Source organism: Lytechinus pictus, chromosome 7 (genome assembly GCF_037042905.1).
Source record: "Lytechinus pictus isolate F3 Inbred chromosome 7, Lp3.0, whole genome shotgun sequence".
NCBI classification, from domain to species: domain Eukaryota; kingdom Metazoa; phylum Echinodermata; class Echinoidea; order Temnopleuroida; family Toxopneustidae; genus Lytechinus; species Lytechinus pictus.
In genome coordinates this window covers 30447730-30463993 of record NC_087251.1, presented here as the reverse complement: position 1 = coordinate 30463993, position 16264 = coordinate 30447730, and the positions used below count along the sequence as shown (strand labels likewise).

Below are 16264 nucleotides of genomic sequence, written 5' to 3'. Positions count from 1 at the left end.
CTGTGTTAGTGATCATCAGAATTGTCAGTTTTGAGCTAAGATTTCATGATTTTACAAAGATTAGTTTACTCTAATGCACCGGATCTAGATATATTATGATATGGTGACAATTAAATAAACTTTATTTAAAAGACTTTCTCATGAAATGATTGTTTGCTGCAACTACTTCCTTTTACCTTTAAAGTGTTTTAGGGTAGATGGGACCAGGTCTAGCAATGAATGATACAGTGTAAAAAAACCACATCACTTCAGCAATCACTAGAAGACAAATTTAACAAAATACATGTACATCCTGTAATGTCTCATGTAAATAAAATCGATGGGACTAGGGTCCCGTAACACAAAGGTTAGCGATTAATCGTACGCTTGATTTCTACGATTGATTGTACATTGTAGTCAATGGAATCAATCGTAGAAAAATGTTCTACGATCATTGCTAAGCCTTATGTTACGGGCCACAGGTCTAGCGATTATTGAAGAAAAAAACATCACTTCAGCAATCACTAGGAGACAAATTGAACAAAATACATGTACATCCTGTAATGTCTCGTGTCAATAAAAAATAATGATAAATTGTGTCTTTAATGTGTGCTCACATTTAGATGACATAAGCGATCAATTCCATTTTCATACAGACGTTTGTCACATTGTTTAGAATTACTTTCACGAAGTTATTTTCCCAATGTTTTTTGTATTATGAAGTTACATCATTTTGATTCAGGGGAAATTTTTATTTTTTTATTCTGACACTTTCTACCTTCAATGTGTTAATGTTTAATAGTGTACAAACTCAGAATAATTTTGCTTGTTAACCAAATTTGATTAAAGGACAAGTCCACCCCAACAAAAAGCTGATTTGAATAGAAAGAGAAAAATCAAACATGAATAACGCTGAAAACTTCATCAAAATCGGATGTAAAATAAGAAAGTTATGACATTTTAAAGTTCCGCTTATTTTTCACAAAATAGTTACATGCTCAACTCAGTGATATGCAAATGAGAGAGTCGATGATGTCACTCACTCACTATTTCTTTTGTTTTTTATTGTTTGAATTATACAATATTTCAATTTTTACGAATTTGACAATTAGGACCCCCTTGCTTGAACCACAAAATGTTAAAATAATGGAATTCCATGTGTTCAGGGAGGAATTAAACTTTGTTTCACATGACAGTGACGAGCAAATCAAAATATTTCACATTTCATATAATAAAATACAAAAGAAATAGTGAGTGGGTGATGTCATCGGTTCCCTCATTTGCATACCGAACAGGGTGTGCATATAACTGTTTTGTGAAATTAAGCGAAACTTTAAAATGTCATAACTTTCTTATTTACATCCGATATTGATGAAATTTTCAGTGTTATGCTTGTTTGATTTTTCTCTTTCTATTCAAATCAGCTTTTTGTTGGGGTGGACTTGTCCTTTAAAGAAAAGCAGACATTGTGTACAGTCCTATTAAACTCCTACGTAAAAACTATGCTACACAAAAGACTTCTTGTGAAGCAGTCTTTTAAAAAAAGTAGAGCAAATTGCGATGAAATACCAGGAAAATTATTCCCTGACTATAACATTGAATAATATTAAGAGAAAAATTTTGATAGTTTGTGTTATTCCTAATGTCCAGTGCACAACTTAGACTTGGTGTTCTCACACAGGAACAAAAACCTTTTCCTGTGTAAGGAAATATGCAGCAATTGATTTGCTCATATAGGGATCGGGGCCGTTACGGTTTTCACCGAAATCCGATGCATCAGGGAAAATTGATTGTAAATCTCTAGGGAGTTGTGTGAAGAAAAAAGATTTGTGTAGAGTCCATGTGCATGCGAGTGAAAGTTCATGGAAGATTACCTGGCTTCTGCCCTTTCATCCCACTTTGTCATCTCTCTATCTCTCATATAGTCTAACTCTTCTCTCTCATTCCTTCCAAGTTCCATCTCTCTTTGTTTTGCACAACTCACTTGTACAGTTGAAATTATGTTCAAGCTTCTATGAACCGTAATAATATTTTTGATAAGCTTGTCAAATTAACAATATTTTCGACAAGCTTGTCATATTATTAACAATATTTGTGGCAAGCTTGTCAAAAGTATTGTTTAGGTGGTGGAAGCTTCATACATTTCATTTGATCATCTCCAACCAATGAGAGTTTTCTGTATCACTTATACAGTATTTCATTCTTTACCTACATGTACACTGTACATGTACCTTTATTCTTTATCTTAAATTCTAAATGTCCGTTTCTGGTTCTGTGAGACTTCTCTTCTGATTTCCTCTACATGTAAGCCTTGAATTATTTTAATTTTTTTTTTTCATTTTCAAAGTACCATCTTTTGATTCTGACATTTACCTCATACTTCTCTCCCTCTGTTTTTAATCAATTTTCTGCTCACTGGCGTAATAATACTCAACACTGTCTATCATGCATGTAACACAAAACTTCCGACAAATGCAGATACAGTATCTGTATTGAATTTCTTCCCAAAATGAGTAGCATAATTGGGGGACCAGTTTTTTCATATGCTTTGAAAAATTATGTTTTAATTATTTATTGTGGATGTACAGTTTGTATCCATGGGAAGCTGCATGTATGTTGTTTTCATCATGGGGGGGCAGTGAAATATATTGCTGGTCACACGTGTGACTAAAAAACGCGTTTAAAGGGGTGTTTTTTTTCAGTTTTGGACGCGGGCCGTGCTTGCACTCATTACGGGTATCAAAAACACTGATTTTCAAGAAAAAGGGTGGTTTTGTAAGACTGGTCAATGGTCAATCGCAGGGTCAAACATATTCAGGTTATTTTTTTTTCCAAAGCTTTTTTCTTTAAAGACTAGCCAAACGTGTTTAGGGTGTGTTTTTCCCCAAGCTTTTTCCCCGAGGTCATATTCTGGCGACAACTTGTTAAGGGGCCAAATTGTGTAAATAAAGCGCGTGAAAAACTTGTTTAGGGGGTTATTTTGCACACAGAGAAAAAAACTTGTTTAGGGGGTGTTTGGAAATGATTTGGTCACACATGTGTACAGCAATACATTTGACTGCCCCCCCCCCCCCCCGGGGGGGGGGGGTCGGATGGGGCTGGTGGTTACTCTTACAATGTATGTTTAGCATTTCCAAACTCCAAAAGCAAGATACATGCATTTCTTTTATACCTTGGTCACATTTGTTCTACGGCGGCCGTACGGCGAGTCGAAATCAGCCATTTTAACATTTGTTTGTACCAGCTACATATCTGTGGTTTGAATAAAAATGAATAAAACTACTGTTTTCAACTCGCCGTACAGCCGCCGTAGAGCAAATGTGACCAAGGTATTACTTTCCATCTTCAAGTACCTCAGAACTCTTAACCTCAAGTTATATTTTGTTTGCTTGTGTTAATTTTCCCTGTATCTTTTCTATTTTTCTCTGGCAGCTTGTGTACGAATATTTTTTGCGGTTTCTAGAGTCACCTGATTTCCAACCCAACATAGCAAAGAAGCACATCGATCAGAAATTTGTTTTGGCGGTAAGTAGATTGGGAAAGAAGTTTCTCTTCTGCATATGAGGTTATTTATGTGTGTTTTAATACCCATTATAGTACATTTTTGTGATCAATGTTAATGGAAATACTGTGAATGACTATTCAGTATTGATGACCATGAACATACAAAATTACCAGCATTTCATATCATTAAAATAAATTACATTACTTCTTATGTAATTGTAATGAATACAGTCCCATTAATATTGAAGGATAGTTTTTATTGCAGGAATATCCCATGTGTTTTCATCTCTTATGAGACCTGTGCCCTGTAATGCACTTGAATGAAAATGAAAATCCATATTTTATTGTTCGAAATAGACGTAAATTAAATACTCCGAAAATTTGCTTTGCCAGTTAATTGTGGGCCCAGCAGCCGCTGTGCATTGCCAGATCGATTAAGGCTCTACTCTACATGTACAGTGTATGTTTAAATTACAAGTCTATGTTAGTTGTATGATTGGTCAAAATCATCCAAAACTCTGAATATCTTGCATATATTTCTTATCGATGCAAGAACCCTAATGTCTTTTGAAGTTCTCTCTATTCTGAAAAACTAAAGTTTTGATGGAGCCTTAAAATATCGAACCATGTTCATATTCATCATGGCTGATTGCGCTTCATTATTTGTTACCTTAGAAACAGTATTTTTTTTTTAGCTATTTATGCTTTTATGTCGGTGATTGGCTGATCAGCATCTATTGTTAGTGCTAAACAGGATAAGAAGGATTTATATTCAGGTAGACAAGAGTTATATTTAGGAGACTGGAATGATAAACGCATTGAAGAGAATGCTTGATTGAATCTGCCAGCATAAATTGAGCTTTTGGTTGCTTATTAGGTTGCTTTGATCAAGTTTCTTTATTTTCCTACTATGACAAGTAAAAATATATTTTCTATTTGTGAATCGTGAGAATTCAGAAGGGGTGTACTAAATCGGGGAAAATCATATGTAGCTTTATTCTTTCAGCTAAATTTCAAAACTTTTGGGGCTTTGATGTCGATTTCATGGTGACTTTTTACCTTGTTATTATTCTTGAAGTTGCTTGCATAGATAGCCAATCACTTGAGTTTTATAAAAGCATCACAAATTACTTTGCAAATTCTGTCGCTAAAGCTGTATGCCTGCCCTATTGTCATGTAGAAATCTCTGTGAACTCTTTGATATTTTAGAGAAATTTATACAATCTACGTTTTAGTCACTAGAGAGGAGCCGGAGGACTCTATTACCCTGGTTTACTAGGCTCTATGAATAGTAGCATGTGACTTCAAAAGATTCCTGGTCAATTGCTATAGATGTGGTAAAGCACCCATGATAGCATAAAGAAAATATCCCCAATCTACATGTACTGTATATTTTCATAAAGATGTTTTATGACTTTGTAAAAGATACTTGAGAATTGAATTTATTGATCTCTGTGATGTGTGGACGACTGTACTTGTACATGTATGTATACATGTATGTATACATGCATGTAATTGAGAAGAAATTACGTAAAATGAAATTAAAGAACCAATATTTATTAACAGACCATTAAAGTGAAATGAGATGACCATATCTCTCCCCAATTTTTCATCAAATATCTCAAGTAAATTGGAGGCATTTTATACTGTATACTCTATTTTACTAGCTCTGAAAGAGAAGTTTTCTATAAGACATGCCAATGATTTGTTTTCTACATTCAAACCAAAGGCTAGCCTTTACAAGGATAGTTCCGAACAGTTTTCTCTCGATGCCCAATCAATAAAGGCATTCTTATAACTTTCTTTCATAATCGCGAGATCAATACTGCTTCTCAATGCAGAGAGAGATGGGTGTTGGCCATTAAAAGTGTAATAGTAGTCAAGATTGGTGTATAATCATATGTGGTGTACATTATACAGTCAAAATTATATCTTAGGGGGAAAAGTGGTCTGTCTCTTTGCAAGCAGTTCAAATTCAAATGCTAGATATTTCAAAGCAAGCAATATTTCTTTTACAATGCATGTTTAATTTATTAATCATTTGAATTTTTTAATTTTTAAATAGCAGTTTTTCTCCTTAAAGGTCAAGTCCACCCCAGAAAAATATTGATTTGAATAAATAGAGAAAAATCAAACTAGCATAACGCTGAAAATTTCATCAAAATTGGATGTAAAATAAGAAAGTTATGGCATTTTAAAGTTTCGCTTATTTTTCACTAAACAGTGATATGCACAACTCAGTGTCATGCAAATGGGTCAGTCGATTATGTCCGTCACTCACTATTTCTTTTGTTTTTTATTGTTTGAATTCTACAATATTTCATTTTTTACAGATTTGACAATAAGGACCAAGTTGACTAAATCATGCAGTATTAAACAATGCTAATTCCACATGTTCAGGGAGGAATTAATCGTTGTTTCACTTGACAATGAGGAGAAAATTAGAATATTTCATATTTCATGTAATAAAATACAAAAGAAATAGTGAGTGGATGACGTCATCAGTCTCCTCATTTGCATACCGACCAGTATGTGCATATAACTGTTTTGTGAAATTAAGCGAAACTTTAAAATTATGCTTGTTGGATTTTTCTCTTTTTATTCAAATCAAATTTTTGTTGGGGTGGACTTGTCCTTTAAATCTAGATACCGCCAAACAAATATGCAGTTAGTTTTACAAATTTTTGCTGTAACTCCTAGAACACTGTATCTCTGACTAGGGTCAGAAGAATCTTAAAATAATCCTGCTGATCCTGCTAATTATGATGACCATTTTTCAGACAATAGTTTATTCTTTAAACAACCCATTCAAAATGATAAAGGTCTTTCATTCATAAAATGCAGAATGATTTTTTTTAATGGACATCAATGGAAAATAATATTCTGGTGTAGTTTGTTGATATTTTAAAGATATCATATGATACTCTGAGTCTGAACCACATCCCTGATCCCTACCTTTAAGGGGAGATGGAGAGGCTCAATCAGCAGATTACAATCTTGAGGTGAAATTCAGGGTTGCTTGGCAAGATGGGTCGCCATGGCGATAAATTAATGTGATCGTCATCCATCCTCTGATGTTGAGTAACTTCTTAAAGAGCTCTGGATATATGTTTGGTGTGATTGTCACAATGACCATGAGCCTTTCCTGCAAAAGGCTTTCTCGTCAACATGTTTACTAAGTTTACATGCCCAGCAATATCTTGCAGAATATGAATGGTATTGCTTGATGAATGATGCAAGGACAAAGTGCTCATTTCCTGATGGTTCTTTGATAAATTGGCTGATATCAATTAGTGTAGTCGTAACATTTTTTTTGCATACTTGGTATACTTAAAAGGACCCCCCCCCTGCGTCTTGAAAAGTGTGACACTCTGATCCCTTCAGATGATATGTATATTTTTTAGATTTTAAAGCATGAACAATTTGATTGTGCGTAATCTTTAAAAGGCAAGTCCAGCCAAACAAAAAGTGGATTTTAAATAATATTAATAAACAAGAGAAAAAGAACAACACTGAAAACTTCATCAAAATCAGATCTATGTAGATTAAAAAAAAGATTTGAAATTTTAAAATTTCACTTCAAATATTTAGATATTTCTTATAATAACACACAAAAGAAACAGTGAGTGGATGGTGTCATCAATTCCTTCATTCCTTCATATACCAGCCAGTCCAGGATGTGCACCAAAGGTGTTTTGTGAAATTAAACAAATCATAGATTTCTTATTTCTCATCCATATTTTGATATAACTTTTAGTATTATTAACTGGTGTGTTGGCTCAGTTGGTAGAGCGTCCGTCTCACAACCGGGAGGTCGGGGGTTCAAACCCCGGCCGCGTCAGACCAAATGACGTTAAAAGATGGGAGTTGCTGCTACCCTGTTTAGCGTTCAACAATTAAAGGGATAGAGCCTCGTCGATCTGGCGCTGCACAGCGGCTGCCGGGCCCAGGGTCAATTGGGCAAAACAAATTTTCGGAGTATTTCATTTTTGGTGTCTATTTCGAACAATAAAAAAATATGGATTATGTTTGTTTATTTCTTTCTATTCGTATCAACTTTTTGGTGGACTTTACCCATCAATCATTAAAAAAAAGAGCTGTTCTGACATTTGACAAATGTTCAAAAGATAAAGTGACTGCAGAAGCACTAATTAGTAATTAGAACTGCAGAATCTCCCACATGATCCAGATCGATTTACAAATTTTTAAAGGAAATATTCCTGCTTGTTTTGACCTTATCTTTATGCACAATCTGTGGTATTGCATTTTTTTACGTGTACAATAGTTCGGTATCTTCAGTTGAGGTTTGGTTATGTAGCTCTCGATCTTCTATTAGATCACATTCAACCACTGACATTTCTTTCAGTGAGTGGTTATGTGCTATTTTGGTTAACTTAAAAATAAATGATGGAAATATCTTTTATAATGATTGGAGAAAACCAACCATGTACATAGATGCATTTTAATGAAAATGTGACGTTCATGTACGTGTTCTTACGTGTATGCTGATCGAAGTTGCTTGTTTTCTTATCAGATGATCAAGTAGGTCATAAATTCCTTATGGTGCGTGGGTGTGTTCGAGTGGTTTCTGTAGAAAGGAAATGCACTTTGTTTTGTGCAGAATTTCTAGGTTTGAAAAACTAAATATTACAGCATACATGTACTCAAAGTAAATGTCATCTCGAGTTATATAATTTATTATTGATCTGATTTCTCTATGGATTCATTTATCTAGAAATGTAATTAAGGGCGTATCTGCCCCCGAGTACTGAATACTTACAACTGTGGCTTTTTTTATGCTCTGCCTTTCCTGATTAGTGTTGCAAATGCCTGCAACTCTTTTACATATTTGTACAATTTTTTTTAATTCTTTATGAAAAAAGATAAATTAGCCTTTGCATCAAGAAAAAACTAACTTTTTATGCAACATTTTGCCAACACCCAAGGAAAATTGAAAAAATGAAGAAGTTTGCTCTGTTCACTGACATTTGCTGCTCAATAAGAAATGTTTGGTTGTTTTGTTGCCTATTTGAATCCAGAATAAAAGCATGAGTGACATAATTCACAGGTTCATAGATTTTCTCCTTTAAGGACGTTCCACAGTTAAAGTGAAATCCATGTCATTTTCACCAAACTTTGCACATAGATACTTTAGAACCTTAATATTCGAAATATGCAAAAATTAACATAGGTCCATGTGCTTGATTTTTTGCTATAGAGCTTCAAAGTTCACCTAAATTGATGTTCTTAAAAAATTGCGCATTCAAAAGAATTTGGCATTTTTAGACCGCCCAAGATTACTACAATGAGTTTAAACCTTTATTACTCAGTCAAAATACATGAAAAAGTCATCAAATTTCGCAAGAGAGTTAATAATTGTATCGTTAGAATGGAGAATCTATTCATAGTGCTATTTGTTTGCAATTTTAAGTTTAACAGCACTGCCAGTTCTTAAAAATGGCGTAAAAGATAACAAAATCCCAATCTAAAAAATGTGAAATTTCAGTGACAAACTACAAACGTACAATAAATGCTGCACTTTATTCAAAATCCATGTCATTTTCACCAAAATTTGCAGAGTTGTAAAGGAAGGTATACCTAAGAGGTACAAATATTAAAAAATAGGGGTTCATGTGTTTGTTTTTAAACTCTCAGCATTTTTATTAGAGCAAATGTGCTTTTTAAAACACCAAAAATGCGCCGAATACTTTGTATCTATGTGAAGAAAAAATCAAAACCACTCTACCATTTATTCAAACTCGGGGTAATATTCGTGATTCTTGGCAGCACTGCAGAGTAAAGTATTTTGAAATTGTAGAGAATTTTTTTCAATCGTCCATGGAATAATTCCACTTTTTAGCTTCATGAAATAACACATCGGATCTGCAGTTAAAGCGCAGAAGATGAGAAAAATCAGCTCATACCCGCAGCTAATTAATCACCTGTTCATCCATTGTGACGTCGCGCGCAGAGTGTAAACTATGCGCAGATCATAATGCGCACAAACATAACTGTGGAACGTCCTTAAAGGTCAAGTCCAACCCCGAAAAATGTTGATTTGAATAAGTAGAGAAAAATTAACCTAACATACATGTAATGCTGAAAATTTCATAAAAATCGGATGTAAAAAAAGAAAGTTATATTTTAAAGTTTCGCTTATTTTTCACAAAACAGTGATATGCACAACTCAGTGACATGCAAATGAGACAATCGATGATGTCCCTCACTATTTCTTTTGTTTTTTATTGTTTGAATTTACAATATTTCATATTTTACAGATTTGACAAAGACCAACTTGACTGAACCATATAGTATCAAACAATGCTAATTCCACATTTTCAGGGAGGAATTAATTGTTTCACTTGACAATGAGGAGAAAATTAGAATATTTCATATTTCACATAATAAAATACAAAATAAATAGTGAGTAGATGACATCATCAGTCTCCTCGTTTGCAGACTGACCAGAATGTGCATATAACTGTTTTGTGAAATTAAGCAAAATTTTAAAATGTCATAACTTTCTTATTTTACATCTGATTTTGATGAAATTTTCAGTGTTATGTTTTTTTTAATTTTTCTCTTTTTATTCAAAATCATCTTTTTGTTGGGGTGGACTTGTCCTTTAAGGAATGGCCAGTCAGCACATGTACATGTGTGTCAATGTTCAGATTTGAGTTACATACATACAGAAAATAAATCTTCCAGATACAGACAATGTGAAATCAGGACAAAGAAAAATAAGGTTTATGTGAAATACTTTTTTTTAAGAATTAAATTTGATTTAATCTTTTTGAAGTTTCAAATAAGTAACTGCAGTATCTGTCGTGTTAATTTCTTTCATGATACATGTACACTGATCTCCTTCCCCCATTTCATTTCAGCTCTTGGAATTATTTGATAGTGAAGATCCAAGGGAGCGGGATTTCCTCAAGACAACGTTACATAGGATATACGGCAAGTTCTTAGGACTTAGGGCATACATACGCAAGCAAATCAACAACATTTTCTACAGGTTTGTTCAGTTAATTACATTCTCTTTGAAAACATGAGATCAGATTCTTTTGTGCATATTGTATTTCTATTGAATAGGCAAATCAATAGCAGGAAGATTGAAATGATGACCTTGATTATGGGTGTGATAGTTTTGATGATGATGGTGATGATGATGATGGATGATGATGATGATGATGATGATGATGATGATGATGATGTGATGGTGGTGATGTTGAGGTGATGATGATGATGATGGACTGATGGTGGTGATGTTGAGGTGATGATGATGGACTGATGGTGGTGGTGATGGAGTGGATGATTGATGAGGATGGTCATGATGATAATGATCTTGATGATAATCATAATGATAGTGATGACTATACTAACCTCAAATAACTATAATAATCCTAATGATGAAGAAGTAATAAAAAAAACGTAACATGAGCTCTTCATATCTTTGCTTCATATGCACTCAAATCTCTGATTATTCCCCTTTCTCTCTCAGGTTTGTGTATGAAACAGAGCACCACAATGGTATTGCAGAACTTTTAGAAATTCTTGGCAGGTGAGTCATGAATGATAATGCTTTATATTCAGCTTATGATTTTGTATCCTACTTAAAGGGGAATGAAACCTTTTGAACAAATAGGCTTGTGTCGAAACAGAAAAATCAAAGAATAAGAACAAGTAAAGTTTGAGAAAAATCGGACAAATAATGAGAAAGTTATGAGCATTCGAATATTGCAATCACTAATGCTATGGAGATCCTCCTATTGGCAATGCGACAAGGATGTGTGATGTCACATGTGAACAACTTTCCCTTTGATGGACTATAAAATAGTGCCAAAATGTCTCTTTTTGCTTTTTCTCATGGTGATGCAAACTCTTTATCCATGATGTATTATTTTAAAATCTGTATTACATGCCCTCCTATAGAAAGATCACACGATCTACTGAGAGATGTGATAAAAGAGGCAGTTTAAGTGAAATATATACTTAAGTAATGGGGGAAAGTTGTTCACAAGTGAAATCACACATCTTTGTCGCATAGCCAATTTGAGGATCTCCATAGCATTAGTGATCGCAATATTCAAATGCTCATTACTTTCTCATTATTTGCCTGATTTTTCTCAAACTTTCGTTGATCTGTTTTTATGATTTTTCTGTTTTCACACAAGCTATCTTGTTCCAAAGGTTTCATTCTCCTTTAAATCTCACTTTTTTTTCTTTATGGGGGGGTGGTTATCTCTGTCTGCTCCTCCCCTCCATTCATTTCTTACCATGTTTTACTTGTCACATACTTTCTTGTACCTATTGTCTTAATTTACTCTCTGTCTATTTAAAATTGTATTTAATTAGTTCATTGTGCTTGCTGTTTTCTTCTATCTCTGTGTCTCATTATGTCATTCTCGTTAGGGTGCATGGTCATATAGTCTTGGCCAGAATTGTGGGTGCTATTTGATAAAGACTTGTTATAACTAATGAACAAGTTCTGTAATTAACTCTCAGCCATTCATATTGATTGATTTCAATATTTTAAAACTGTTATTGTAACAAGTTTTATGGAACAGAGCCCCGGAAAGCCTTGTTCAAAATGACGAACACTAGCATGAATGGTATTCTAAAAAAGAAGTTCAGTTCAAAAGTGTATTATCTCATTGCTAAACACTGCGCTTGGGAAGAGAAGACACATGTGAAAATGCTCACCTGGAGGAAATATTAAATGAGGTGTAAAAATTATACCATTACTTTCGGTATACACATCCTGAGGTGAGACAAAATATCATTGCATGTTGGCTATGGGAACTGGGTGGTCACTGTAAAATGTTTTCAATCCTTGCTTTTTTTTAAAGTCAGTGTACTTAGTGAGCTCTGCATCTAAGAGTACTTTCAGTTTCAAGCAATCAAGTGATAATTGTTTTTAAAAAGTGACTGCTGATATGATTTTATACTGTAGGATTGTATTAATTGGGCTGTCAATGTCCTAGTTTATTTGAGTCTTCTTGTTCAAAGCCTTTATTCTGAATGTATATATAATTCCTTCTTGTATATCATTTTATGAAGAAAAAAATAAATCAAAGGCATCATTCTTTAGTGTTCTTACTTAAAAGTGGAGGCTGGAAAATTACATATCGCTCTGAATGTAGCTCATCGAATTGAATATCCCAGTTGATCTTGAACTTATTGAATGCATGAATCTTATGATTCTTGAATGGGAATTTGAAGAAAAAAAAAAAGACATATTCAACAGGAAAACCTTCCTCCACAGTTTTATGAAATTAATTTTTTTTAAAGTTTACCACAAGGAATTATTATTTTTTCTTCCAAGGGCCTTGTGCAAGGCACAAAAAAACCTAACATGTAAGACCAAAAAAAAGAAGCTCTCTAGAAATGTTCGAATGGATACGAGATTTTCCTGATAGTAAAAGTACATCCTATTCTTCAATGAACCAACATATAATCCTCTTTTTTTATGACACTGGAATAACAAAAAAGGAAGAAAGTTGGATAAGTTATAATAAAAGATAAAATTTCATCAAAATCAGGTGCAAAAGTGTAGATTTTAGCAGAATTAGAATCATTTTTACAGTACAAAATTTATATAGCTAAACTGATACCATTGAAGATATTGAATTATAATATCTTTGTATTAGTATGATCTGCCATTTCCTTGTGGCATTTGTTCTGTATGTACTTATCTTTTGCTATACGGTGATTCATTCAATTTTTTCTTTGCATTCTTTATCAAACAGCATTATCAATGGATTTGCATTGCCTTTGAAAGATGAGCACAAGACATTCTTGCTAAAAGTCTTAATGCCTCTCCATAAAGCCAAGTCCCTTAGTGTTTATCACCCCCAGGTAAGTCCTACACAATTCATCTTTGTTTCCAGAAGCAATGTCTGTTTTATAAATATCTTAGGGTGTGTTCATTGTCGATTTTGAAATTTAAACAGCAACATGAATTATGATTGAAAACTCAATCATAAAACACCGAACACAAACACGATCAGCGGTGCACTGTTCAGTGTCGAAAATATAAAGCCGTTTATATACTGATCATCATTGAATTTCTCGCTTTCGTTAGCACAGCTTTAGTGCGCACTTTGACCCATCTCAAGATAGTTCAGTTCTGGCACCTGTTTGTGTGGGTTTCCACTGCGAGAGCAAATTTAAAGACGTTTCAAAACTCAATTGTGTTCAGTGTCGCACTCACGATGCTCAAGGTTGTATTATTTTAGCTGATAGCGTTTACAAACGCATCTTTTTTACGTTTAAATTTTTATCGGAATCATGATTTGAAAGACGTTTACTTTTGCGACCGGGAATAGGGGGCATTTAAACACCCTTTGTTTCTCATTATATCCACGTTTTCAATCATTATCCATATTGCCGTTTAAAGTTGGAAACCGACATTGAACACACCCTTAGTTACTCTGCAAATTAAGGAGAGATTATCACAAAAAGTATCTTGTGTAAAATATCATGGAATATACAGTGCGTCCCACAAAAAAGAACCCCCTCTTTAGAGTAAGATATCACAATAATGTGATATATTTCAATCATAAAATAAACATAATTTGTAAGAATGAAATCTCTTCCTTCATTCAAAACCAAACACCTGCTGAATTTTTTACAAATTGCAGAGTAAAAAAAAACAATAAATTCTGAGACATACCAGATACGATTTGTGCAGAAACTTGCACGTTAATCTACATCCACTCTTATTTTGAGATTAGTGAAAGAAACTTAAAAACAGAATACAAAGATATGCTCATGAGTCATCCCTTTTTTTTCTTCTTTTTTTTAAAGATGATATAAGTGAAAGACCACAAATCATTTTGTTATGTTGAAAAAATAACTGGGAATCCCGGTTTCCTTTTTTTTTTTGAGGGACGCTCTGTACAAACCTTTTTATTACTAGTGTTTGATGCCTCTTGGCGGTGTTTCCTCAAGCCATTTTCAAGATACAAATATCACTTTTAAGGATTTAACCTATTAGGCTTTTCGGAACTGTACTTCATTTAGAATTACTGACCTGTATTTTGAATCCTATGAATGAATGGCAGAATGCAGGCAAATACTTATTAAAATCAGGTAAAACCATTATCATACATATTGTGTATATAAATTATAGTGATGTTTGGATAGAGAATGTATAGGCAGCTGTAACATGCATATTCATTCTCTTTCATGAATTGTGCTGAAAGTCTTGACATCAAAATGTACATTAAGAAATATATAGTCAGCACACCATTTTTTTTGTTTTTTTTTTCAATTTATTTAATAGGTAAGCCAAGGTGGAAATGATGCAGCGTATGCACATGTATTGTGTGATTTGCGGCATTTACAGAGGATAATAGTGTTTCCTACATTTAAATGTTATTTCATTAAGAATGGCTTCTAGCTCTCGTCTCATTGTCATGCCATTCTGTCCTTGTTCTCCTCCGGATGTCATCAACCAAATTCCCCAAGTAAATTGCATAGATGCATCTTCTTGTAAAGTATTCATATTGTGTGAATGTAGCCCCAAGGCTCTGAAGCAAACCAGGTCATCGCCATGCTCTATTTGCCTTAATTGGAGAAAAATATTTGCCATGTCCACTCGATATCCATGTGTAATGACCTAATTTAGCATCCTCTCTCCTTGTGGCTGCAATTTGATGGTTTAAATTAATCAATTTGTCGTCTTACTTTCTGTTTTCCGTTTTCCCCCCTTTTTCCCCCTTTTGCCAAATTTATCTTTTCTTCTTTTTATTTTGTGTTTTCACACTCTGCTCCAATTTGTTGAATTTCTCTTTCCCTTTCCTCATTTCTTTATCTCTTGTTTTCTCCATCTTTACATCATCTCCTCCTGTATATTGCTTCACTTCCCTCCCTTTCTCTTTGCTATGCCTTTCTGGCTTTCATTTTCTATCTCTGTTACTATTTTTTAAAGGTATCCTATGTCCTATTTTTAATCTCTTCTGTTTAATATTCTATATTTTCCCATCTTCATCTTTCTTCTAATTTTCCTATATTACCTCTTCCATTTTTCTCCCATTTCTTCTATTCATTTTAGTTGTCTTTGGAAAATGCCAATCTGTTTTGATGTTCTGTACTTTATTCCCCACCTTTTCTTTCTCATTTTTTTTTTACACTACTTGACTACTCTCTGTCTGTCTGTTTGTACATGACTCTGTCTCACTCTATATTTCTTTCTCTCATTCTTTAATATTTATCTGGCCTACATGTACAGATATTTTCTTATGTTATTCGATCCTTCTTTTGATTCTTCCAAATCTATTGTCATGTTTTTAAATTTGAATGCATTGTACCAAATTCTAGAACTAACTATAATTTGTTCCTTTAATTGTTTTTCTCTTTACAGCTAGCATACTGTGTAGTTCAATTCTTAGAGAAAGATCCATCATTAACAGAATCGGTAAGATGAACCACAAAAATTGCATTACACATTACTTATTGTATGGGTTGGTTAACCTTGACATTGTACTTTCAATTCAGAATTAATTTAACAACTGTATATGAAGTAAAATATAACAATTAATGGATCTGGTGCTTTAACTTAGTATTTAGAAACTAATGAAGTATATATTTGTGAAGTAAGAAATAAAACTGAATTGATCTGATGCATTTAATTTAGTATTTTAGAAGAAAAAAAAGGTATATATTTATTAAAGGGGAATCCAGCCTTGGCCATAAAATGTTGTGTTGGGAAGGAGAAAAATAAATTTAACAGAATGGTGAAAGTTTGAAAGAAATCGGACAAGCAATTAGAAAGTTA

General features: G+C 33.5%; 1 protein-coding gene across 2 annotated transcripts in view; it reads left to right on the top strand.

Moving 5' to 3' along the window:
* Positions 1 to 16264, top strand: part of LOC129264584 (serine/threonine-protein phosphatase 2A 56 kDa regulatory subunit delta isoform-like) — a 45144-nt gene that overhangs the window by 14127 nt on the left and 14753 nt on the right. For both annotated transcript variants that reach the window (XM_064102438.1, XM_054902485.2), the window contains exons 5-9: positions 3412 to 3504; positions 10368 to 10498; positions 10985 to 11044; positions 13233 to 13341; positions 15851 to 15904. In XM_064102438.1, the coding sequence (XP_063958508.1) occupies positions 3412 to 3504; positions 10368 to 10498; positions 10985 to 11044; positions 13233 to 13341; positions 15851 to 15904 (447 nt within the window). The remainder of the gene's footprint in view (positions 1 to 3411; positions 3505 to 10367; positions 10499 to 10984; positions 11045 to 13232; positions 13342 to 15850; positions 15905 to 16264) is intronic.